Source organism: Lynx rufus, unplaced genomic scaffold (assembly GCF_022079265.1).
Source record: "Lynx rufus isolate CCGP_SWC_20201006 ecotype Redwood Valley unplaced genomic scaffold, mLynRuf1.p SCAF_7, whole genome shotgun sequence".
NCBI classification, from domain to species: domain Eukaryota; kingdom Metazoa; phylum Chordata; class Mammalia; order Carnivora; family Felidae; genus Lynx; species Lynx rufus.
This window is the reverse complement of record NW_025814889.1, coordinates 83543699-83565449: the sequence shown is the minus strand read 5'-3', so window position 1 is coordinate 83565449 and position 21751 is coordinate 83543699. Positions and strand designations below refer to the sequence as shown.

At 59.0% G+C, this 21751-nt stretch overlaps 1 protein-coding gene across 1 annotated transcript in view; it reads right to left on the bottom strand.

Annotated features, from left to right (window-relative positions):
• The window catches only part of LRP1 (LDL receptor related protein 1), an 82105-nt gene that overhangs the window by 8501 nt on the left and 51853 nt on the right, over window positions 1-21751 (bottom strand). Inside the window, exons 35-71 of the mRNA XM_047065069.1 lie at window positions 20905-21036; window positions 20508-20642; window positions 20177-20306; window positions 19909-20035; window positions 19336-19487; window positions 19113-19237; window positions 18440-18817; window positions 16672-16861; window positions 13237-13441; window positions 12654-12846; window positions 11766-11891; window positions 11425-11553; window positions 11023-11142; window positions 10697-10810; window positions 10242-10391; window positions 10035-10157; window positions 9609-9725; window positions 9301-9429; window positions 8905-9027; window positions 8670-8810; window positions 8399-8589; window positions 7449-7632; window positions 7259-7344; window positions 6965-7084; window positions 6249-6436; window positions 5908-6113; window positions 5209-5397; window positions 4503-4651; window positions 3984-4077; window positions 3747-3863; window positions 3379-3498; window positions 2916-3038; window positions 2636-2761; window positions 2106-2222; window positions 1323-1429; window positions 1086-1218; window positions 113-232 (exon numbers count right to left, since the gene is read on the bottom strand). Of these exons, the coding sequence (XP_046921025.1) occupies window positions 113-232; window positions 1086-1218; window positions 1323-1429; window positions 2106-2222; window positions 2636-2761; window positions 2916-3038; window positions 3379-3498; window positions 3747-3863; window positions 3984-4077; window positions 4503-4651; window positions 5209-5397; window positions 5908-6113; window positions 6249-6436; window positions 6965-7084; window positions 7259-7344; window positions 7449-7632; window positions 8399-8589; window positions 8670-8810; window positions 8905-9027; window positions 9301-9429; window positions 9609-9725; window positions 10035-10157; window positions 10242-10391; window positions 10697-10810; window positions 11023-11142; window positions 11425-11553; window positions 11766-11891; window positions 12654-12846; window positions 13237-13441; window positions 16672-16861; window positions 18440-18817; window positions 19113-19237; window positions 19336-19487; window positions 19909-20035; window positions 20177-20306; window positions 20508-20642; window positions 20905-21036 (5409 nt within the window). The remainder of the gene's footprint in view (window positions 1-112; window positions 233-1085; window positions 1219-1322; window positions 1430-2105; window positions 2223-2635; window positions 2762-2915; window positions 3039-3378; window positions 3499-3746; window positions 3864-3983; window positions 4078-4502; window positions 4652-5208; window positions 5398-5907; window positions 6114-6248; window positions 6437-6964; window positions 7085-7258; window positions 7345-7448; window positions 7633-8398; window positions 8590-8669; window positions 8811-8904; window positions 9028-9300; window positions 9430-9608; window positions 9726-10034; window positions 10158-10241; window positions 10392-10696; window positions 10811-11022; window positions 11143-11424; window positions 11554-11765; window positions 11892-12653; window positions 12847-13236; window positions 13442-16671; window positions 16862-18439; window positions 18818-19112; window positions 19238-19335; window positions 19488-19908; window positions 20036-20176; window positions 20307-20507; window positions 20643-20904; window positions 21037-21751) is intronic.

Sequence of the window (21751 nt, the reverse complement as noted above, 5' to 3'; positions counted from 1 at the left end):
CTGCAGGGGTGGGAGGGGACAGAGCCAGAATCAGCCTCGGGGGCGGGCCTGCAGCGCCCGGGGAGCATGAGAGCCCCGCCCCCCGCCCTGGGCCCCGCCCCCCCAGCCTCACCGCACTCCTCCGGGTTTTCGTCTGAATTGTCCCCGCAGTCGTCCTCGCCATCGCACTTCCATGCCAGCGGCTTGCACAGCGTGTTGTTGCACTGGAACTCGTCCAGGGGGCAGGTCCGCACTGGGCGCCGGGGGCGTGCAAAGAGCCAAAAATGAGCCCTGAGCCCCAGGCTGGCTGCTGGGGGGCAGGATCTTGCCCAGGCCCTTCCCACCACAGGAGGTGGCCCAGAGGGGTCACCAGGCAAGCAGTGGTACAACCAGAATGAACCCAGGTCTCCTACCTTTATACCTGCTGGGCAGCTGAGCAGAACTGCCTCCTCTGGTATTTAGGGGAGAAGAGGCCTTTTTGGGGAAGTGTGTACAGAGAGGCCAAGAGTGCCCTCTTTCTCTAGTGGTTGTGGCAGGGCACTGGGGCCTAATGCAGTTCATGGCAGGCAGAAAGGAGGAGCACTGGGCTGGGAGTCAGGAGACCCAGGTTCCAGACTATCAAGGCAGAGCCAGGAAGTCTGTCCTCATTGTTGGGTGGGTCTCTGCTCTAAGCCCCAGGCTTCCCTTACCCAAGCTTCACAGTGTGGCCTCGGGCTACTGAGCCCAGCCAGGTTAGCCAGGGGCAGGCACTGTCTCGTTGCTCCCAGAAAGCAAAGTGAACAAGGACTCTGTTTGTCAGGGCAGCCAATTGCCCTGTAGGAACTTGTGGGATGGAGTCTGGGTGGACACAGCCAACAGGTTTCTGCTGGATTTTGGTCCAATTGGCCCCTTGACTAAGTGCCGTTGTGGAGGGAACAACCTGTCCCAACGTGTACCCAGAGGCCCTGTGTGTTGTTCACTGCTATATCCCCAACGCCTAGAACGGTGCCTGACACATGGCAGGTGCTTAAGAGATATTTTTTGTATGAACAATGACTACAGAAGACAAAGAATGAGGTGAATGACTGGGCCACATGGTGGGGTGGGGGGTGGTGGCAGGGCCTCACCGCCAGTGCCACAGGCTTCCTCATCACTGCCGTCCATGCAGTCGGCATCCGCATCACAGCGCCAGCGCAGAGGGATGCAGTGACCACTCTTGCACTGGAACTGGTCCATGTCACAGCGGGGGGTGCAGTCTTTCTGCGGGCACAGGAGCAAGCATCCTGGTCAGATCGGGGCACCCCTGTAGCTCTGTCCTGATTCTTCTGAGGCCATCCCTCCCTCCTTCTCCTCTCCCTACACACCTCGTCTGAGCCATCTGCACAGTCATGGTCCCCATCGCATTTCCAGCGCCCAGCAATGCAGCGGCCATTGGCACAGGAGAACTCGCTCTCAGAGCAGGGCCGAGGGGCTGGAGAAGGACAGGGGAGAAACACGCCCCAGGAGGGTGGGCACAGGGACTCAGCCCTTGGAGTATCTCCAGCCCTTGGCAGAACAATACCACCCGTCCTTGTGTCCCTGAAAGCCACAGTTGACTGGCATAATGACCACACCAGCCAACTGGCTGCCCTCATGGGATCAGCTGGGTACAGAGGGGGCTCACACTTACCCCTCTGGGGCAGACACACGAGAGAGGGCATGGGTCCCTGGCTCTGCCCTTGGGACAGACTGTGTGCGGGGGGTCGAGGGGAACAGGAGAGGGACAAGACCACTAAGACAAGCACCAGGGTTTAGGGAGAGGCCAGTAAAGGATGATGGGCTGAGGCACAGCACGGGGACGGATGGGTGGGCTCTGGGGCAGTGGCAGGGGGTGTGGTGGGAGCAGGGGCACATCAGAGACACCTACCTCTGCAACCCCAAGAGGACAGTGTGAAAATGGAGAGAAACATGAGATGAGGTGAAATGGCACAAACTCAAATACACGACATGGAGTGGGGTGGGGTGGGGTGAACAGGGAGGGGGCACCTGACCCCCAGCCCTGGGAGGCAGCCACCTGCACCGGCCAGCCTGGTGGGGACAGGGGTGCTGAGAAGGGAGGAGCCCCAGGTCTGTGGGGGTGGGGTGGGGCGGGGGGTGGGGGGACATACTGCAGCTCTCCTCGTCTGAGTTATCCCCACAGTCGTTGTCATAATCGCACTGCCAGCGCCCTGGCACGCAACGGTTGTTCTTGCAGCGGAACTGGTAGGGCTCACAGGTGCGCTCGTCTGGGGAGGCAAGATTGGGAGGCAAACATCGGGGCAGTCAGGGACAGAGCGGGGACAGGCCCGAGGGTTTCAGACAGGCATGGGCAGGATGGCCAGGAGTGGGAGAAAGATCAGCGGGGGGAGGCCAAGCAGTGTTCTGAGATTTGAGGAGGTTATGGGGCCTGACGGCACACGAGTGGGAGGAGCTGCTTGGGGGAGGGGATTAACGGAGCCCCCTCTGTTAGGCGGGCAGAGAAGATTCTGCGTGGGTATGTGCCGAGGAAGTGCCGGTGGAGGCAGGGACGGGGAATCAGGCAGGGGGTGGTGGGCACGGGAAGCCGAGTGCCAGGCAGCTTGAGCCCCAGTCAGCAGGTGGCCTGAGTCCTGTCCAGGCCGGATGCCTTCCCCTGAGAGCGGGGTCTGGGGAAGCTCACCACACTCCTCCTTGGGCTCGTCGGAGCCGTCCCCACAGTCGTCCTCTCCATCACACTTCCAGCGAGCGGGGATACAGCGGCCGGAGTCCTTGCAGCGGAACTCATCCACTCCACAGGTCATCTGGGCTGCAAGGGGGCAGCTGGTGGTGAGGGGGAGGATCCTTGCAGGAGCGCGCTGGGAGGGCAAGGCAGTGGCCGCTGGTCGCCCGGGGTGGGGATGAGGTGGGAACAGCAGACGCAGTGGAGGGAAGGTGGGCTCTGGGGGCACCAGGCAACTCACTGCAGTTGGCAGGCTCATCGCTGCCATCCACGCAGTCGTTGTCCCGGTCACAGACCCAGACTCGGGGGATGCAGCGCTTGGTGATGGAGCACTGGAACTGGTTGGGGGCACAGGTCACTTCGGCTGCAGGGTAGGGGGAGAGAATGAGGACCTGCCCATTTTCCCCCCACCACAGTTTGAGATCACCATCTTCTCCCTCTTCCAAGCCCTGGCCCTGGTCCCACCAGAAATTTCTTAGAAGAAAGGGACAGTTTATCTCCAATTTTGGTGCTTTTTGTTTTCTGAATCTGCACCTTTTCCCAGCAAACCAAGTCACACCCTGTATAATTTATGTCACCCATCTAATAACATTACTTGACAGCCACATGGCCCAGAGAAGCGGTGGGTAGACTTCAGTGTGCAGTGTGTTTCTGTGTCTGTTTTCCCGCCACCCCGCTCCCTGCCCACAGCCCCGGGCACTCACGGCAGTCCCTCTCGTCCTCCCCGTCTCCACAGTTGTCCTGCCCATTGCAACGGAAGATGCCGGGGATGCAACGGTTGGTGTTGGTGCACTTGAACTGACTGGGCAAGCAGACGTGGATATCTGTGGGAGGTAGGGAGGAGGGTGAGGTAACTAATGGGGGGTAGAGGATTCAGGAGCAGCGAGGGGGCACCTCATCCCCTCAGTGGGAGCATGCAGGTTCAGGGCCTAAAGCGCAGGAGTCCAGCCTGGAGAGGAGGCTGCTGTGGGCTGAGCTTCCTTGTCCTTGGAGTTTAGTAGGAAACCTCCAAGTTCCGGGGAAGGAGAAAGGGGGAGGGAGGAGGGCAGACAGTGGCTGGGCAGCCCTTTACCACAGTTGGCCTCGTCACTGTTGTCCTGGCAGTCGTTGTCCCCGTCACAGATGAAGGCAGGGTTCGTGCAGATGCCTGTTGAGCACTGGAACTGTCCTGGGCGGCACTTGAATTCGGCTGCCAGGAGGGGAGCCGCAGAGTCAGAAAGGCTGGAGCTGGGCATGGCCACTCAGAGCCTGGAGAGTCAGGCTGCCCCTGGTGCAGGAACCTCTTGCCACCCCTGCTCTGGGCACTTACGACAGTCCGGGGGCTCGTCTGAGTGGTCCCCACAGTCGTCCTCTGTGTCACATTTCCACCAGAAGGGGATGCACTTGTCGTTCTTGCACACAAACTGGAGGGCAGGTGGGGGCAAGAGGGGTTGGTGGGGGTCTGGGGAAACTCAGGAGACTTTCTTTTGGGGGGCTGCGATGTTTCAAAGAAGCGGGAGGACCAGGGTAATTTGTGGAGGTGCTGAGCTGGATGGAAGGTTGGGATATGATGAGTGTGGGAAGGTCAGGTGATGGGGTATCTGTGTGGGGGTCAGGGTGGGGGGTGCTGGTAAGGGAGGGTCAGGGTTAGGGTGTGGAGGTGTTTGTGTGAGGTGACAGGTATAAAAATATTGCTGTGGGGAGACAAGAGGTAGGCAAGAAATGTGGGGGTGTTAGCGTGGGAAAACCAGATGCGTGAGGACATTAGAGCGGGTGTTGGGGTCCGAGGAGGAGTGGAGGTTGGGGGAACGAGGCATTGGTGAATGGGGGTCAAGGGGAAGAGCCTCACCTGACTTGCTGTGCAGTTGGACACACAGGTGCGCCCATCGCTGCCCAGGTAGAAGTTGGTAGGACAGGCACATTTGTGGCCCCCACCGGGGGACAGTAGGCACAGGTTGCTGCAGCCGCCATTGTTGACCTTGCACGGATGATTGGGCACTGCCAGAGAGAAAGTGGCTAACGGGCAGCCGACTGGACCCAGTATATGGGTCAGGGCCCCCTGAGCCACTGCCTTCTGGCAGAATGAGGGCGGCACTCACTGATGCCACATTTTCTGGTCTTCTGAAGGCTGCCTAGCCCACTCTATTCTGGGCAGAGGCAGGACAGATCCAAATCCTACTCCTTTAGGAAGGAGCTGAAGCCAGAGAAGGGAGACGACTCTTCTTGAGGTCCCAGGATCAGGCCAGCCCTGCAGCCTCATATGCTGCCTCACCTGTGCCCTCCCTCGGGTACGGCCCTCCTGCCTTTGGGGTCCTGCCTGGGCGGTCCACACCTGGACTGGCCTCAGGGACTTGCTGCTACAAGACTCCTGGGATGGACCCAGGCTGGGCTGCAGCTCCTGAGAGCCTGTCGATAGCCTCCCTAATTTCCCAGTGTCTGGCAAGCACTGCTCAGGCAGTGCTAGAGAAGAACCAATCCTGCTGGGCCATATCCTTCCCCGGGGGCCCCCCATGCCAGGCTCACTCTTTGCTGGCTCCCACCCCTTGATTGCTCACCATCTGGCTGGCGCAGGGCGTGGAAGACATGCAAGTCCATGGGCCGGTGCAGGGTGCTGATGAGGAGTGTCTTGTTGGTGCCCGTGGTCTTGTGGGCTCGGTTGATGGACTTTGTCTCCCAGTCGGTCCAGTACACGTAGTCCTCAAACAGGGTCAGTGCGAAGATGTGTGGGATGTCCTGGCTCAGCACTGCAGACGGGGAGGGAACGGGCCCAGCAGCCGGTTAGCGCCTTCCCTACTGGACATCCTTAACCCTACAATAACCCTGTGAGGTGGGCGCCAGCCCCCGTTCCAGATGGTTAAGTGGCTTCCCAAGGTCGCACAGCTAAGTGGCAAAGCTGGAACTAAAACTCAGGCCTTTCTGACAGCAGGTTCCTGCTCTGTAATATTAGAGGATGCCCTGTGCCGAAGCATCCCAACCCCAGGCATCCTACTCCTGTCTTTCTCGGGGCCCCGAACTGTGCATGAGAAGTAACTTCTCTTTCTCCTTCAGATGGTGGCCTCATGCCTGGGCTTGTCCAGGGGGCGTACATCGGGGTGCTCTGGATCCCCATTCCCCTGGGGAGATCCCCATTCTCAGACCATGCTGTCTGACTTTTAACCTTATTCTTGCCCCAAAGGCCTGATCCTCTGTAGCTCCAGACCCCACCCCCGACCCCCAGAGCTGCTGTGCCCAGGCAGCCTCACTGGCACACTGACCGACGTGGCGATTAGAGCCATCCAGGCTGGCAAACTCGATGTAGTCCTCACGGGCATCAGCCCAGTAGATGCGCTCGGTGACGTAGTCCAGTGTCAGGCCGTTGGGCCACGTGATCTTGGTGTCCACGATGACACTACGGCCAGACCCATCCATGCCTATCCGGCCGATCAGTGAGTGGTCACCCCAGTCTGTCCAGTACAGGTACCTGGCAGGTGGGTGGGCAGTGAGCCCCAAGAGATCCAGCGACTGGTCCCACCAAGAGCCTGCAGGGAGGCTGGGCCTGGATGCCTGAGCATACTGCTTGCTTCAGGGGCTCCCCCAACCCTCCTTGCCCTCGTACCCATTCTGCACGTCCACCACCAGAGCTCTGGGCTCACGGAGGCCAGAGCTGACCAGCACCGTCCGGTAGGCCCCGTTGAGCTTTGACACTTCGATGGTGTCCCGACCTTTGTCGCACCAGTACAGGTTGCCACCCACCCAGTCCACAGCCAGCCCATCAGGGTTGCTGAGGCCTGTCCGGTGCAGCACCTGTGGGCAGAGGCAGGGAAAGAAGAGCTCTGGATGACCAGGGGTACGACCCTCAGTCTCTCTGGGGGCCCAGCACCCCCCCCAAGTGTGAAGTAGAGCTTCCTCCCCCAGCTTGCAGGGAGGACAATGGATGGAAAACGCCCAGGCCCAGGCCTAGTGTCAGCTGAGGCTATAGGAGAGGGGCCTCCAGAGGAGAGCTCCTGCACCCCAAACCCCACAGTGCCTAGGGGCGTGAATTTAAAAGAGGGCAGCCATAAGGGGGAAGCTACTGATAATGAGGCAAAAAGCAGGAGGAATCTCCTAGACCTCACTCTCTGAGCTTGGAGGAGAGGAAGAAGCCAGGACAAGCAGAGTTAGGCAGTGACTTCATGGGGAAGGAAGAGGAGGAAATAATTCAGTGGGATGCCATGGGTGAAGGGGAGATGGCCTTGAAACACAGCGAGCCCTCTGGGGAGGGACGCTGTGGCTGGATCTCTGGCCCCCGACGCCTAGTTTGTCTGCTGAGGAGTGGGCTGCCCCTGGCCTCACCTGCACATTGCTTCCATTAAGGTGCATCCTTCGGATCATGCTGCCCTGGGTTGTCACGTCTGTCCAGTAAATCATCTGCTCTCGGTAGTCAAAGTCCAAGGCGACGGCATTGTTCAGGCCCTGGATGTGGGGGGTGGGGGATGACTACAGAGTCAGGACGCCGGTGGCTGGAGGAGTGAGTAGGAGGTGATGAACATGGGCCCAAGTGGGGAGGATGAGGGGGCTGGGTGGGGAAGGGAAGATAGCTCCGGGCCTGGGGACAGGTGTGGGGGTGAGGAGGGCCGGCTCTGGCACCTGCTTCAATAGCGTGTAGTTGGAGCCGTCCAGGTTGAGCTTGCGCAGGTAGTACCGGTTGGCAAAGATCAGGAATGGCTCCTCATCTGGAGACAGAGGGTCCTGGTTCAGCTGCCAGCTGGGGCATGTTCTGGCACCCCCGGTCCCCAGCTGCCTGAGCCATCTGACCCCCTCCACGTGCCCGTCTCACCAGTCACCGCTTTGCAGCTGTGGGGGTCGCCGCCTCGGGGGGCGTAGCCCTCTACACACAGACACTTGTAGCTGCCGTGCGTGTTGATGCAGCGCTGGCTGCAGGGGAAGGTCGAGCTGCACTCATCCACATCGGCACACGTCCGGCCGTCATCCTTCAGGCGGAAGCCGGGGCGGCAGCGGCACTGCAGGCACAGGGAGCCTTGGGCTGGGGAAGGGGCTGTGGTCGGAGCCTCCCACCCTGGAGCCTGGAGCTCTGGTTCCCTCCACCCCTGGGGGCTGGCTGGCTCCGCTGGGGAAGCCCAGCCTTGAGGGGCGGGAGGCAGGCAGCAAACAGATACTGAGCCATCTGGCTCTCACTTAAGCTAAACCACTGCAGTGACCGATGACCACCCGGTTTCTGTCCCCAGAGGTCAATGCTCAGGCCTCATCTTATGTGACCTGTGAGCATTATCTGACAGAGCTGGTGGTGCGCCTCCTCCAAGGTTTTCCTCACACGGCTCTTCTCCCACGCCACCAGTTGCCCCTTCTCAGGCTCCTCTGCCAGTCCCCCATCACCTCCCTGCCACTGGTGTGGCTGAGCACAGGCCATCTACACGCGCTCCATTGGGGAGCCTATCCAGACTCATAACTCCCAGATTCTGGGCTCCTATCTGGCCTCTCCCTTGATCTGCACACCTGGACTTCGGCGCCTGCCTGACATCTGCACACCCCTCCTTCTCCCGTAGCCCTTGCTGGCCCTACTTTCCAAGGGGATGCAGAACCCAACCAAGTAAAGGTTTTGATTTTGTTCCTCTGCTGTGTCCCCAAGTGCCCAGAGCACTGCCTGGCAGAGTAGGTGCTGAATGAGCCCTTGTTGAATGAACGAACAAATGAACGGACAAGGGGTGGAGAAAGGAGCTCCCGCCAGCCTTGGGCGAGTGGAAGCTCCCACTCCGGGGTGGGGCACACCTTGAAGCCAATCTTGAGGTCCTCACAGTCCTGGCTGCAGCCACTGAGCTTGCGGCTGAGACACTCGTTGACATGGCAGCCACGCTCATCCGAGCCGTCACCACAGTCATCCTGGCCGTTGCAGAGCAGTGCCTCGGCCACACAGCGCCCGCTGCTGCACAGGAACTGCGAGGAGGCGTTGCACTTGTGCTCTGCAGGGGATGGGGGGGCAGGTCAGGGGGCCATTGGGCCAGGGATGGAGGGTGGGGAGGGGGCCGTGTGTCGGGCCCACCTGGGCTGGTGCAGTGCGGGTTCTTGGGGGCCTCGTCGCTCTGGTCGTGGCAGTCATTTTCCCCATCGCACTCCCACTGGCGGGAGCTCAGACAGCGCCCATTGGCACAGCGGAACTCGTTGGGGCCGCACGTTGGGTACTCTGGGGGAGGAGGGGCCGGGTGAGTTTGGGAGCTTGGGCGTAGGGAGGGCAGGGCGCACCCCTGGTGCCACCCCCAGGGAGGCCCCAGGCTCACCACACTCAGGGGACTCGTCGGAGCCATCGGCACAGTCACGGTCATGGTCACACACGAAATGCTTAGGGATGCACTGGCGATTTTGGCACATGAACTCGCGGTCATCACAGGTGCTGTTGTACACTACGGACAGAGACAGACATGGCCCCTCAGCTCCCCCCGACTAGCTGATGACTGTCACACAGGACCTTGGTGGGGCCTGAGTGGCAGAGTGGACAGAGAGCACTGGATGGAGGGTCCAGACACCCATGTGGGTTGTAGATAGGGCTCTGCCACTGACTGCCCGAGGGACCCCTGCTGAAGCACTTCCTGTCCTTGATTTCAGTTTTCCCTACTGCAAAGAGAGACTGTGGCTGCTTGCTGCCCGCCCCACTCCTCATGGCCCCTGCCACTCACAGCAGCCGGCCGCGATGCTCTCGTCGGCACCGTCAGCACAGTCCTTGTCACCATCACAGAGCCAGCGCTCGGGGACACACACATGGGTGCCCGGGCAGGAGAAGGAGGAGGGGCCGCACGTCTTGCCTTCTGTGGGGGGAACAGGGAGCCGCTGGGAGCAGGCACAGCGGGCCGGGCAGCGGGGGTGACATTCCCACCACTGTGCCGTCCATCCCTCCCGTAGTAGGGCATGTGCACGTGCGGGTGGCATGGGGGGGCTCTGTCCCTCCCGGGAACACCTCCCCGACCCGATCCCAGCCACCTCTCACCACAGTGAGCCGCCTCATCTGAGCCATCTCCGCAGTCATCACTGCCATCACATAGCCACTGCTTGGAGATGCACCGATGGTTCTGGCACTCAAACTGGGCCTCCGAGCAGAACTTGTCTGGGGCAGTTGGAAGCCAAAGTGAGATGGGGGGAGGGGATGGCACGGCACTGAGCTGGGCAGGCAGGTGTAGGGTGCATGCCAAGGCATCCCTCTGTGGGGTCAGCATGAGCTAGAGAGATGCCCCCTCCCCCCCGGGGGTGGGACCTGGGGTTAAGGCCCTGGGTGCCCTTCTCCTAGGAGGACATTTCCTGGGAGGGAACTAAAAGGTGAGGTGTGGACAGTGACTCAGTAACTCTGGTGAAGCCCCTGCCCACCGTGGGTTCTCTGGGCTCCCAGCTCGGGTGGGTGGGCCCTGTGGTCACTTACTGCAGTGGGTCTCATCCTCGCCGTGCTCACAGTCGTCTTCCTTGTCACACGTCCAGCTCATGGGGATGCAGCGCCCACTGGGGCAGGCAAAGTAATTCAAGGGGCATCTGGGTCGCTTCACTCCTGGGGGGAGAGGGAAGCATGAGGGCACTGCCACCCTGGGGGGGCCGCCGCCCGCCGTGCATCTGACCCAAGGCTGGTGTAGACCTGGGCAGTCGCGCTCGTCGCTGTAGTCCCCACAGTCATTGGCACCGTCACACACCCAGCTGGGTGCATAGCAGAGGGAGGTCCGCTCACAGGGCTGGAAGCGCACTCCTTTCACCCCCAGGCGGAAGTAGCTGCTACAGTCAGTGGCGCCTGGTGGGGGCAGGGATGAGGGGTGAACCGAGGTTCCCTCCACACTCCCTCCCGGGGCAGCTGCTGGCCTGACAGTGGCCTTGGTGTTTTAGAAAGTCGCACGGTGTCCTTCGGGGGAGGGGGTGCTGTTCACCCCTTCCACTCACCCCAGGGAGCCCAGGCCTGGGGCAGGGGCCACACAGGCTGTGAGGGTGACAGAGGCCGCCACGTGGGCCAAAGGGATGGCAGGGAGGAGCCCCAGGCAGGAGGCAAGGGAGCGAGACGGGAGAGAGACTACGAGGCACCCAGGCAGGGGTGTCACTCACTGCAGTTCATCTCATCGGAGGCGTCCTCACAGTCCACAAACTGGTTGCAGCGGCTGGAGTTCCCAATGCAGGTGCCGTCCCGGCAGCGGAATTCTCCCACTCCGCAGGCCGTCTCTAGAACAGCACCCACCCCCAGACCATCAGGCCGCAGTTTTCCACGTTGGGGGCAAGAGACACCAGGCCAGAGCTCCTGGCCCAAAGCACCTGCCCAGGCCCACCATGGAGCACGCTGAAGCAGACCCCGTGGGGCCTGGGAACCAAAGCTCAGCAAGGGCAGGGCGTGGCAGAGGTGGGGGTCTGAGGGCCAGGTCCCGGGTCCCACTCACTGTTGCAGGGAATCTCATCCGAGCCGTCCCCACAGTCGTCCGCCCCGTTGCACCACAGCATGTTGGACACACAGCGCCCGTTGTTACACTGTCGGAAAGTCTTCTTGCAGCGGCGTGAGTCTGCGGACAGACGGGGAGCGGGCCAGCAGTCAGCGGCAGCGACAGCGACAGGGGAGGAGCTGCCTCTGATGAGACGTCATGCATTTGTTCCCTTGACAAACTGCTCAGGGGCTGGCACAGGGCTAGCGGCGGTTCTGCCCTTCAGGACAGCTGTGGAGTGGGTCACGGAGCTTTGCTCCCCTCACTCCCACACCCTGCCCCGCTGGGGGCTGAGGCGGTCGACTCTGGAGGCCAGGGGTAAGGGAGGAGGGTTGGGCACAGAGGCTGGAGGAGGCGCCTTACTACAGTAGGATGGCTTCTCGTCAGACTTGTCCTTGCAGTGGGAGACACCGTCACAGGTCAGGCTGAAGTTGATGCACTCGCCGTTGGCACACTCGAACTCATCTTGTGCTCGGCAAGAGGAGTTCACAGCTGTGGGGGCGATGTGGAGGGAGCTTCGTAAGCCAGGGTCCTGTGGCCTCGAATGTCTCTACCCCCTGTCCCCCAGAACTGAGGTCATCCTCAGTTTCTCCTTGATAAAAGTTTTCACGAGGGTGGGCTACTGGAGTCTAGGAGGAGATGGTCCCCAGTGTGTGCCCAGGGTCCCCCCACCAGTGTCTGTCCTCCGTCATTCCCTCTCTCACCCCGGCAGGTGAGGTCCTCTTGGAGGATGCGGCCCCCTCGGCAGGAGCAGTTGACATGGCCTTGGTGAGTGAGCAGACATAGGTCTTGGCAGCCCCCGTTGTTGACGCGGCAAGGGGAGAGCTCACCTGAAACAAGGACAGAGGACAGCGGGCTAAGAGTGTCCCCAGCTGTGCACACACAAAATGCCCACACCCATTCACATAGCTTCACTGAGCTTCCTAGCCCTGGCCCTGGCACAATGGCACATGGCTGGGGGAGCAGAAAAGGTGCTAAGGCAGGGCCAGTGGGAGTATTGGGGCTGGGGCTGAGGTTGAGGGTGTGTGTGCTCTTGGGGCAGGGGGTGACGTGGGCTTTGCCATGTGCTTTGAGGAGAGTCAAGTTGAAGGAGCCTAGTGGTGGGGCCTTGGAGTGTGTGTGAGAGGCATGGAAAAGCCGTGGATCTGTATGGGGCCCCTCGGCCAGGCAGGCCCAATGTGGGAGTGTCTCTGTGCACACGCATGTGCACGCATAGTGTGGGGTAGGCAGAGCCTGGGGCGCATGTGTCTGATCAGGCTCTGGGAGCGCGTGTGGTTCTTGGGGGGAAGAATGGCTAGGGCATGTGCTGGGGTGTCAAAGATTCAGGTGAGACCAGCTGTGGTGTGCTACGAGGGTGCATACGTGTGCACGCATGCACAGATGTCTTGAGGGAGCTGGAATAGAGGAGTGTTGGTGTTTTGGGTTTCTTGGGGGTGAAAGCGTGTACACTTGTGTGTCTGCACGTGGAGGCTGTGGGAGAACAGGACCAGGGTGTAGTGTGTGTGTGTGTGTGTGTGTGTGTCTGTGTGTGTCTGTGTGTGTGCTGGCACCAGGGGCAGGAGAGCAAGGCTGGTGGTAGTGGCCCCACTCACAGCTGTTGGTGTCATTGGCCACGGCGATGATGCCCATGGGCTGCTGGGGGATGTCCACGCGCAGCAGCTTCATGTCACTGCCCACGTACTTGTTGGCCCGCTGCACAGCCCGCCGCACCCAGTCGGTCCAGAAAATGTGCTCCCCGTACACAGCCAACCCGAAGGGGTGGACTGGCTCGGACTTCAGGATCACCTGTGGCGACAGCACTAAGCCCGTCACAGGTAGGCTCAGGCCTCTTGCCCCAAATCCAACCCCCTGCAGCTGGCCCCAGGGGTGGGGGTGCCTGGCCTTGGCCGAGATCCCTGGACACAGCTGCAGAATGGGAAGACCTGCAGGGGAATCTTGCCATGTCCTCATTTAATTGATGAGGAAGCCATGCCTGGGCAGGATGAGGGCTGCGCAAGGCCACACAGCTAAGCGGCAATGTCAGTGCCTCATTCTCCTCCCAAATCTTCCCACCATGTGGCTTTCCTTTCTGTTGCTCCGTGCCCAGGCAATCTCCATTTTGGCTAGCCAGCCGTCCCCTGACCCCTGATCCTAGCCTGCCCAGTGCCACCCGTTCCATCTGCCCCACAGACTCACATAGCGGTGGGAGCCGTCATACTCGCAGCGCTCGATCTTGTCTAGGGTGGCGTCAGAGAAGTAGAGCTTCTCGGCACGGTGGTCGATGGCCAGGCCATTGGGGGTGCGGATGTCCTTCTCGATGAGAGTCAGGACATTGGCCCCCGACAGGGCTGCCCGCATGATGCTGGGGTGCTGCTCGTTCCAGTTGGTCCAGAACATCAGGCTGGGGGAAGACAGGGCCACGGGGATCAGGACTCAAAGCCAGGGAGTCTGCCATGGAGGCCCAGGCCGGGGCAAGGAGTCGACCAGAACCTGAGGGTCAGCCAGGGTGGGAACCAGATCCCAGCACAGCAGGCCACCTCACAGCCACCCAGGCCAACACAGCCCCGGTGCCCAGGAAGGGCCCAGCTGCTGCATAGTCGGTGCGTATGTGTGCACACGTACTTCTCAGTGTCTGTGAAACGGCCATCTGTGTTTACTGAGAGACAGTGTAGCCAAGTAAGTCAGGCTCTGGGTTCCCATTCTGGCTCCACGACGTACAAGTTAGGAACCTCAGCAAGTGACTTAACTTCTCTGTGCCTCAGTTTCATCCTCCATGAGGTGGGGATAATACTATTACCTGCCTCATAGAGTGGTTTAAGGGTTAAAAGAGTTAATATTCATCTAGTGACAGCTGGTAGATGCCACATGAGTATTTCATATTATAGTAAAACCTTGGTTTGCGAACGTATTTCGTTCCAGAAACATGCTCGTAATCCAAAGCACCGTATATCAAAGTGAATTTCAAGAACGCTTGGCTCAGTTCTGATCATGTGACATTCATCCCAGCTCTGCTCCTTCCAAGCTCTGACCTTGAACCAGCCTCTCGTTTCTACACCTTGGCCTCCTCTCAGTAAAGGAGGTGGTAAGATCGGGCCTTGCCTGTGCTCCTTTTGGGGGTGGTGAGGCTCCAGAGATGGGCGCTGGTCAGGCACTACACTAGGTGTGACAGTGTGGTTTTCAGACCACCTGCATTGGATCTTGATTCCTGGGTCCTCTGTCCCAGATATTCTGGGGCCAGGGAATCAGCACTTTCCAGCACTCCCCAGGCAAGCTTCATACGCCCTGGAGTTTGAGAATCATCTAGCTACATCTGTTCTCTGGCTGTCTCATAGGACCTACCCCTGCCTCCCCACCCCACCGCATGCTTCCATGCCCTCTGCCCTCTGCTGCTCTGAACACAGAGCTGTCTTCTGGCTGGTGGACCTGTCTCCTCAAACCTCTCCAGGTCTCTTCTTAACACCCCCTCCACAGCCTCTCCAGCACATTTGAGCTATGGCCTCCTGCCACTATGCTTCCACTTAGGGAGGTGCTGGCTATCCCCAAGCCACTGGGAGCTCTTGAGGATAAGTCTCTGATTTTAAAGGCGCCCATCCTGGGGGAAGGGGTGGGGTTCTGGATGGCTCTTGGAATCAGAATGGGAGTTTGGATGGTGGCATGACGCCATCAAGGATGGTGGCATCTGTCTCTGGCTTCCATAGGAGAAATGAGTATGCCAGGGACAGCTGCTAGAGTCATCCTCCCTGCTTTGTTGGTGCCCAACCAGGGACTTCGATGTCCTCAGGTAGAGCCCAGTTCACTCTGCAGTGGGAAGTGGCTTTCCTTCTACCATGACAAACTGTTATATGTGGAAGAATGACATGTCCTACAACTGAGGATTTCAGGTTTGGTAAAACCACTCCCAGGAAGTGGCTGGCAGGGAAGGGCAGGGAGAAGGGGCTGTCCTGAGGGGCAGGCTGTCAGCAGCCAGAACTGGGAGCAACCTGGGAACTGGGGCCAGCTGTAGGGGAGGCTCAGCAGGAGGTCCCTGCCCCTTTCATCACACTGGCCCCCCACAATTCCTCCAAGGCACTCGCTCCTTCTGGCCAGGACAGGGCCTCTCCCAGACAGTTCAGCTCTTTCTCCTGCACCCTGCCCTGGATTTACTTCACCCCTGTCATCCTCCAGACCTCAGCTCAGCTGGGTGTCCTCGAGGACACGTTCCTTGATATCCGGCCCAGGTCAGGTCCTTCTTACACACTCCTAAAGCTCCCTACAGCCTCATGGCTAGCATCAAATATGCCTGGGGCAGAGCCAATGTCCATCTCACCCTCCCCTTGATCCTCAGCACATCGTTGGTTCCCAAAAGCCATTTGCTGAGCCTAGGCTCAGAGCAAAGGAATTTGGTGGGCAGCCATGAAGGAGCTTCTGAAGTCACAAAGCTCCACCATCTCCGGATTGGGGGTGGGAGGCAGGCAGGGGTGCCCAGGAGCATCACCCTTCCACAGAGGTTCCAGGCCCATAAGGGACAGGCCCTGAGGCCAGCCCAAGACAGGTAAAGTTACCAAGGGTCGCAGAGGGCAGATAGGATCTTTGTCATGAGCCAGGTACATGCAGGACAGGGTGAGGCAGGCCAGGGACAGAGGACCCTTGTGCTGGTCTGTGGGGCCAGGCAGGCTGGGCTGGGGCTGGCCTCGAGTGATATCAGGCTAAGGAATCTAGGTTTAGTCGGTACACTCACCATTTCTAAGTAGCTGCTTTTGGGTTTTGTTTGTCCCTTAGTTTCCTAGCAAAGCTTTGGGAAAACATTCCAAGTGCTGCTGAATTCTGGGGAAAACAGTTTTGCTTAAGTGTGGGCCAGGATTTCTAAGGGGAGGAGGTGGTTCACTAGAGGCCCACACAGTGGGAGTGGGGGCTGCCCCTACAGGAGAACAGGGCAGGTGGAGACCAAGGGCAAGCACCACCTCCGGGTATTTCCTCCCAGGTTCTCCGGACTCATGCTCTGGACTCCCTTGCATCCTGAGCCTCGCTTCCAGGGCCCTCCCCAGGCCTGCTCCTGCTCACAAGAGCCCTTTGATCGGGCATGGGGGAGGCTCCTCACAGTCCTTCCCCGCCTACAGCACTCCTTCCTTTGGCTCTTGCTCAAAGCACTGCCCTGTGTCTGGGCTGTCCTTCCCTGGCCTTTCCACTTCTAGGTCCTGTGCCAACCTGCCGCCTCTGTGGGGCCTCTTGGTCATCACCGGTCTCCATGCTTCCCAGCACTATGATTTCTCTCCTCAGCTAGGTCAAAGCTTCCAGGCAATAACCGTTCAGTGAACAGTCTTGGCCTGAAGCTTGGAGTCTCAGAAACACGGAGGACCTACTATGTGCCCCGAACATGGCTTTCTGATGAATGAATCGACTAATCACTGAGCCAGAATTGTCCTTCACAACCCCCCCCACCCCCGATCCTCCCCTTGGTTCAGGCACCTGAAATATTATTGTCCTATTACAGATGAGGAAACTAAAGCTCAGACAGTTCAGACAGCTGGTCTAAGGTCACAGCAAGGAAATGGCTGATCTCAGGTGAAAGCCAGCCTCTCCTGCTGCTTCACCCCCCACCCGGGGCTGCCCGGAGTGGTTTCTGCCACCCACTCCCTACACCCAGCAGCTCACTTCTGACACTCGTCCAGCACAAAGGCTCGTGGGTGGTCATCTCCAGACATAGTAATGACCGTCTCACGCTCAAAGGCCCCTGGGCGGGTCTGGTCTACTGTGTGGCGGGTGATGGTGGATGTTGTGTAGCTTGTCCAGTAGAGAGTGTCCCAGCCACGGTGATAGGCCAGGCCCTCCACAGAGCCCACATCTGCAAGGAGACAGGAGTAGTCATAGGTCGGGATGGAGCCAGAGAGCAGAACCGAAGGGGCAACCGGGGCATGAACTCAGGAGGAAGGCCTGGAGCACCCGTTCCTCTGGCATATGGGGGGCTGGAAGGGGATGTGTGGGAGCTGAGGAGCATACGGAGGCACAGCCCTTGGCACCCCAGCCCTCCTGTCCTTCTCTATTTTCTACCCAAATGATCCATGGCCCATCTCCCTGACCCTTCTTCCTGCTTCTCCCCACAGCTGGGTAGAATTGGCTTTATGGATTTTAGTAAATCACATCTGACTTGGGCTGTACCAGGTGGGAGCTTCCTGCTTAACAAGGCCAGAACTGGATTGATTCTCATAGACACCCTAAACTCAGGTTAAAGAATTAAGTGCACAATGGGTAGTGGAACCATAGCCTGAGGGGATTTTAGTGGCCTCTAGCTGTATGTCGCCGTGGTTGTCAGAGGCTGCACTAATAGAAGTACTGTAGCTTAAACAATGGCCTGGGGGCGCCTGGGTGGCGCAGTCGGTTAAGCGTCCGACTTCAGCCAGGTCACGATCTCGCGGTCTGTGAGTTCGAGCCCCGCGTCAGGCTCTGGGCTGATGGCTCAGAGCCTGGAGCCTGTTTCCGATTCTGTGTCTCCCTCTCTCTCTGCCCCTCCCCCGTTCATGCTCTGTCTCTCTCTGTCCCAAAAATAAATAAACGTTAAAAAAAAAAAATTTTAACAATGGCCTGAAGGGAGGGGACAGTTCTTGCCAGTCTCTCCTGATCAAGTTACAATCACAGGGTATCTAGTTTAGCTTTGGCCACATTTTTAGACAGGCATGGGGACTGGACTGTGTGGAGCAGGAAATGTCCAGAGGAGGGTCAAAGAACGGATCTATGTTTATCATCGCTGTATACCAGCCACTAGAATAGTGTCTGGCAGGTCTCCGTGGCCAGAATGAATGAATAACTGAACAAACGAGTCAAAGGACCGGCGGGGGGTGGGGGTGGGGTGGTATCCAGCCTGGAGAAAAGAAAACTGTAAGTGGAACAAAACAGCACTTTTCACAGAGCTGAAGGGCTGTCCTGGGGTGACGGCTCTAGCACCCACTGGTCTCTGTGGGGTGCACATGACACCTGGGCTGAGCTAAGCGTTCATACCTGTGGTTCAGGTGATCCTGTCTCACTATGCAGATGAGAACTCTTGGACAGCACAGGACAAGTGCCTGAAATCCTGTGTCTTGGGTTGAACCCAGCCTGTCTCTGCAGCCTGTGCTGTGAGCACTGGACACACAAAGGAGGGTTTTGGCTTATTCTGTGCAGCCTGGGGGCAAACTAGGATCAGAGGAGGAAGCGAGAGGGGGGCCAAGTGTGACTCCAAATGAGGAGAAACTTTCAAGTAAGTATAATGGGTGCAGTGTGATTTGCTGGCTACTTGTCAGGGACACAGTCACAGCTGGGATTCAGATCTGGGGCGGAGCGGGCTGGCTCACGTCTGAGGGCTTTTCTACCCTGAGTCGGTGCTGGTCCTCTGCACAGCCCCCTACCCCCCCCCCCCCTTCCTGGGCAGATCGGGGTCTGGTCTCACTCTCCACAATGGTGATCCTCCCCGAGCCATCGTCATTGATCCGTTGGATGTTCCCAAAGTGGATGTCGCTGAAGAAGATGCGATTGGGGGTGCCCGGGGAGGTGCCTGCTCGGTAGTCAAAGGCCAGAGCGATGACATTCTTCATGTGCTCAGGATCCTCAAAGGGTTGCACGGGTGCATTGAGGTTGCGCTCATCAGACAGGTGGATGCTCTTGAGGATGGTGCGCTCTGAGTAAAGCAGGTAGCCCGCGTACTCCCGGCACGACGCGCCGTCTTCAGCCAGCATCCCGTGGGCGCAGGCACACGCCCGCTGCCCCCCGCCCCGGTACAGGCACAGCTGCTGGCACCCGCCATTAGCCACTGCACACACGTTGGTACCTGGGGGGAAGGCATGGGAAGGAGATGGTTATGGAGGGTAGGGCCCACCTTGGGAAAAGGCTCACCGATGCCTCTGGACTCTCAGCCAAGGTGGACGCTCTGGTTGGTGCACTGCTCTGCCTCAGCAACTCGGCACCCAAACCCATCCTTGAGCTCCTCAGCCCCTTTTCACCCCCCTCAGGTCTCTGGAGCCACTGGAAAGTGTCCCTGTGGGTTCAGCGTCTCTCCCGGCCCCTCTCAGTCTGAGAAATCACCCTGTGTGCCTCTCCTGCCTGGCCCAGAGCCCCAGCCTCACCTTTCTGCCGGTCCCGGTTGAAGACTTTGATGTCTTTGAGCTGGACGCCGATGCCTGTTCTCAGGGGCACCGAGTCTGTGGCATTGTCTTTACTCCCACGCTTGATGGAGCCATTGGCGTGAGTCCTAGGGGAAGGGAAGGCCAGGCCGTGAGTGGGGCATCGACAGAGGTCAGGAGGGAGGGAGAGGATGGCCAGCGAGAAGACCGGGGCAGAAGGCCTCACCTGTCACTCCAGTAGATGAAATCCTCAAACACAGACACTGAGAACATGTCCATATTGTTGCTGGACAGAACCACCTCACGGTTCTCGCCCGTCTCCAGGTCGATCCGCTCGATCTTGTCTGTCCGGGCATCGCACCAGTATAGCTTCCCATCCTATAGGCCAGAGGCGCGCACCTCACCTCCGGTGCCCAGCACTCCACACCAGCCCCAGTGTCCTGGGCAGCAGGGCATGTCCCACTCACCCCTGCCTCTCGTATCTTTCTCCTCCTTTCTCCATATCCTCCCTGCCCTCTGACCTGCTAATATGCCGACCCTTCTAGACATGCCTTCAGTCCTCACTTCTGAGTGACAGCACACCCTCCCCCCCACCTCTAGGGCGGTAGGAGTCCTACTCTGGGTTGGGAGCTGGGCCAGAAGACCGCAAGACCTATCCTGGGTCCATATCTCCCCACCGAATGGGGGGTTCACCACAGGGAGAGTCTATGGGAAGCAGAATATAGGGTAAGGGGAGCCTCCCCCCACAGCATGGGGTCCAGATATCCCGAGGGCTCCAGGGCCAAGCCTGCATTCAAACCTGATAGTCCACTGAGATGCCATTGGGCCAGCTGATGCTGACATTGACCAGCACAACTCGCTCAGTACCATCTAGCCGAGACCGCTCGATACGTGGATACTGGCCCCACTCAGTCCAGAACAGATACCTGTGGGGTGGAGGAGGCAGAAGTGGGGTGTCAGTCCCCAGACCATGGAGGAGAGAGGGTCTCATAAGTGTGGGCTGTGGAGAATGACCAAGCCAGAACCAAGCCAGGGCTGGGAACTGGACAGCCTGTCCAGCTTCTCACCCCTTCTCTGGGTGGACAGTGATGGCTCGGGGCTTATCCAGACCCTGGGAGATGACCACGTAGCGGAAAGAGCCATTGAGCCTGGCGACCTCGATGACATCAAAGCCTTGGTCTGTCCAGTAGATGTTGCCTGAGGAGGGAGTGAGTGGGGATTAGGGGGTTGGGTGGGAACACATGCACCTGGTCCCCTTCTAGCCCCTAGATCCCTGCTGCTCCCCCATCCGTTCCTGCCTAGTCCTTCTCCTCAGACTCCTGAGATCCCGCTTCTCTCCTCCAGGCCTCCACCCTACCTGGAGGCCCACAGCCCGCCCAGGGCCCTCTCATGGCTCACCTGCAATCCAGTCCACTGCAATGCCCTCCACACGGCCAATGCCATTGGTCACCACATCCTCGCGCCATGTCTGGTCTCGCTTAGCCCGGCTAATGGTACTTAGGCCCATGTCCACCCAGTAAATGGTGTCATTTTCTGGAGATAGAGGAGCCAACGTTGGGATGCCCAACAAGGCAGGGGAAAGGTGGAGGGTCAGAATCAAATGGCAGTCAAAATAGAGGTGAGTGCTGAGGGTGGGGGAGGCAGTGGCACGGGGGTTGGAAGGGAAACTAGCGCAGGGTAGGGGGAGCTGTGGTATCTCCCCCTCCAGCTGTAGTCAGGCTGCCTTTCACTGGGCTCCCAGAGCACACTACCCTCAAAGTAACGTCCCACTCTCTCCCGCCACCAAATCACTCACCAGCATGGAAATCAATGCCGACAGCCAGGGAGGTCCCCGACACTGGGACCAGGGCATCTGACTTATCATTGGGATCCAAGGGGATTCCCCGGATTCCCTCGTGCACAGAGTACAGGAGAAAGGAGCCTACACCTGAAACACAAGGATACTTCAGGCCTGGGTCTCGCTGACACCCTCTTTAAACTTGGGCTCTGTCACTCTGAGTATCTTCTTCCAGACATCATGCCTCCCCCTTCAACACACAGATAAACACACCTGAGCCTGAGGCCTGCAGCTTGGGCTGGGAGGTCACCTGGCTGGTGGGGGGTGGGGGTGGGAAAGGAGAGCAGCTCTGGGGAACCACCTGCAAGACTACTATCCCCCACTAGAGGGCAGAAGAGACCTGGACTTCTCTCCCCAAAAGGGGCCCTGCAGTTCAACTTCACTCCATACAACCCAGCACCCCCAAAAGCTGTTAGGAAGAACCTGGGGAGTTTCAGACAAGGCAATGGAACCAGATGACTCCTAAATGGAGACTTCCACCTTAGTTTCCTCTTTGTCCTCCCCAGTCTGGTCTGTGCCACACACTCTCAAACACCTAAGACTCAATATCCTTGACATCTCATTCCTGAGCCTTAATTCTGTTTTCCCATTTCTTTTGAGGTGCCACTATCCACGTGAGCCAGAACCCTCCACTGCCTCTGCCCCATGATACACTGTGTCCCCAGATGAATCCCCCAGGGGGCTCTGGTTTCTCAGCCTCCTTGAAAAAAAGGATTCATAGTCAAGGGAGTTTGGGGAAACCCCAAACATTAGTCTCCTCTTGAAAAATCCTCAGTGCAGATGAACATACTCAAGACTCTGAGAA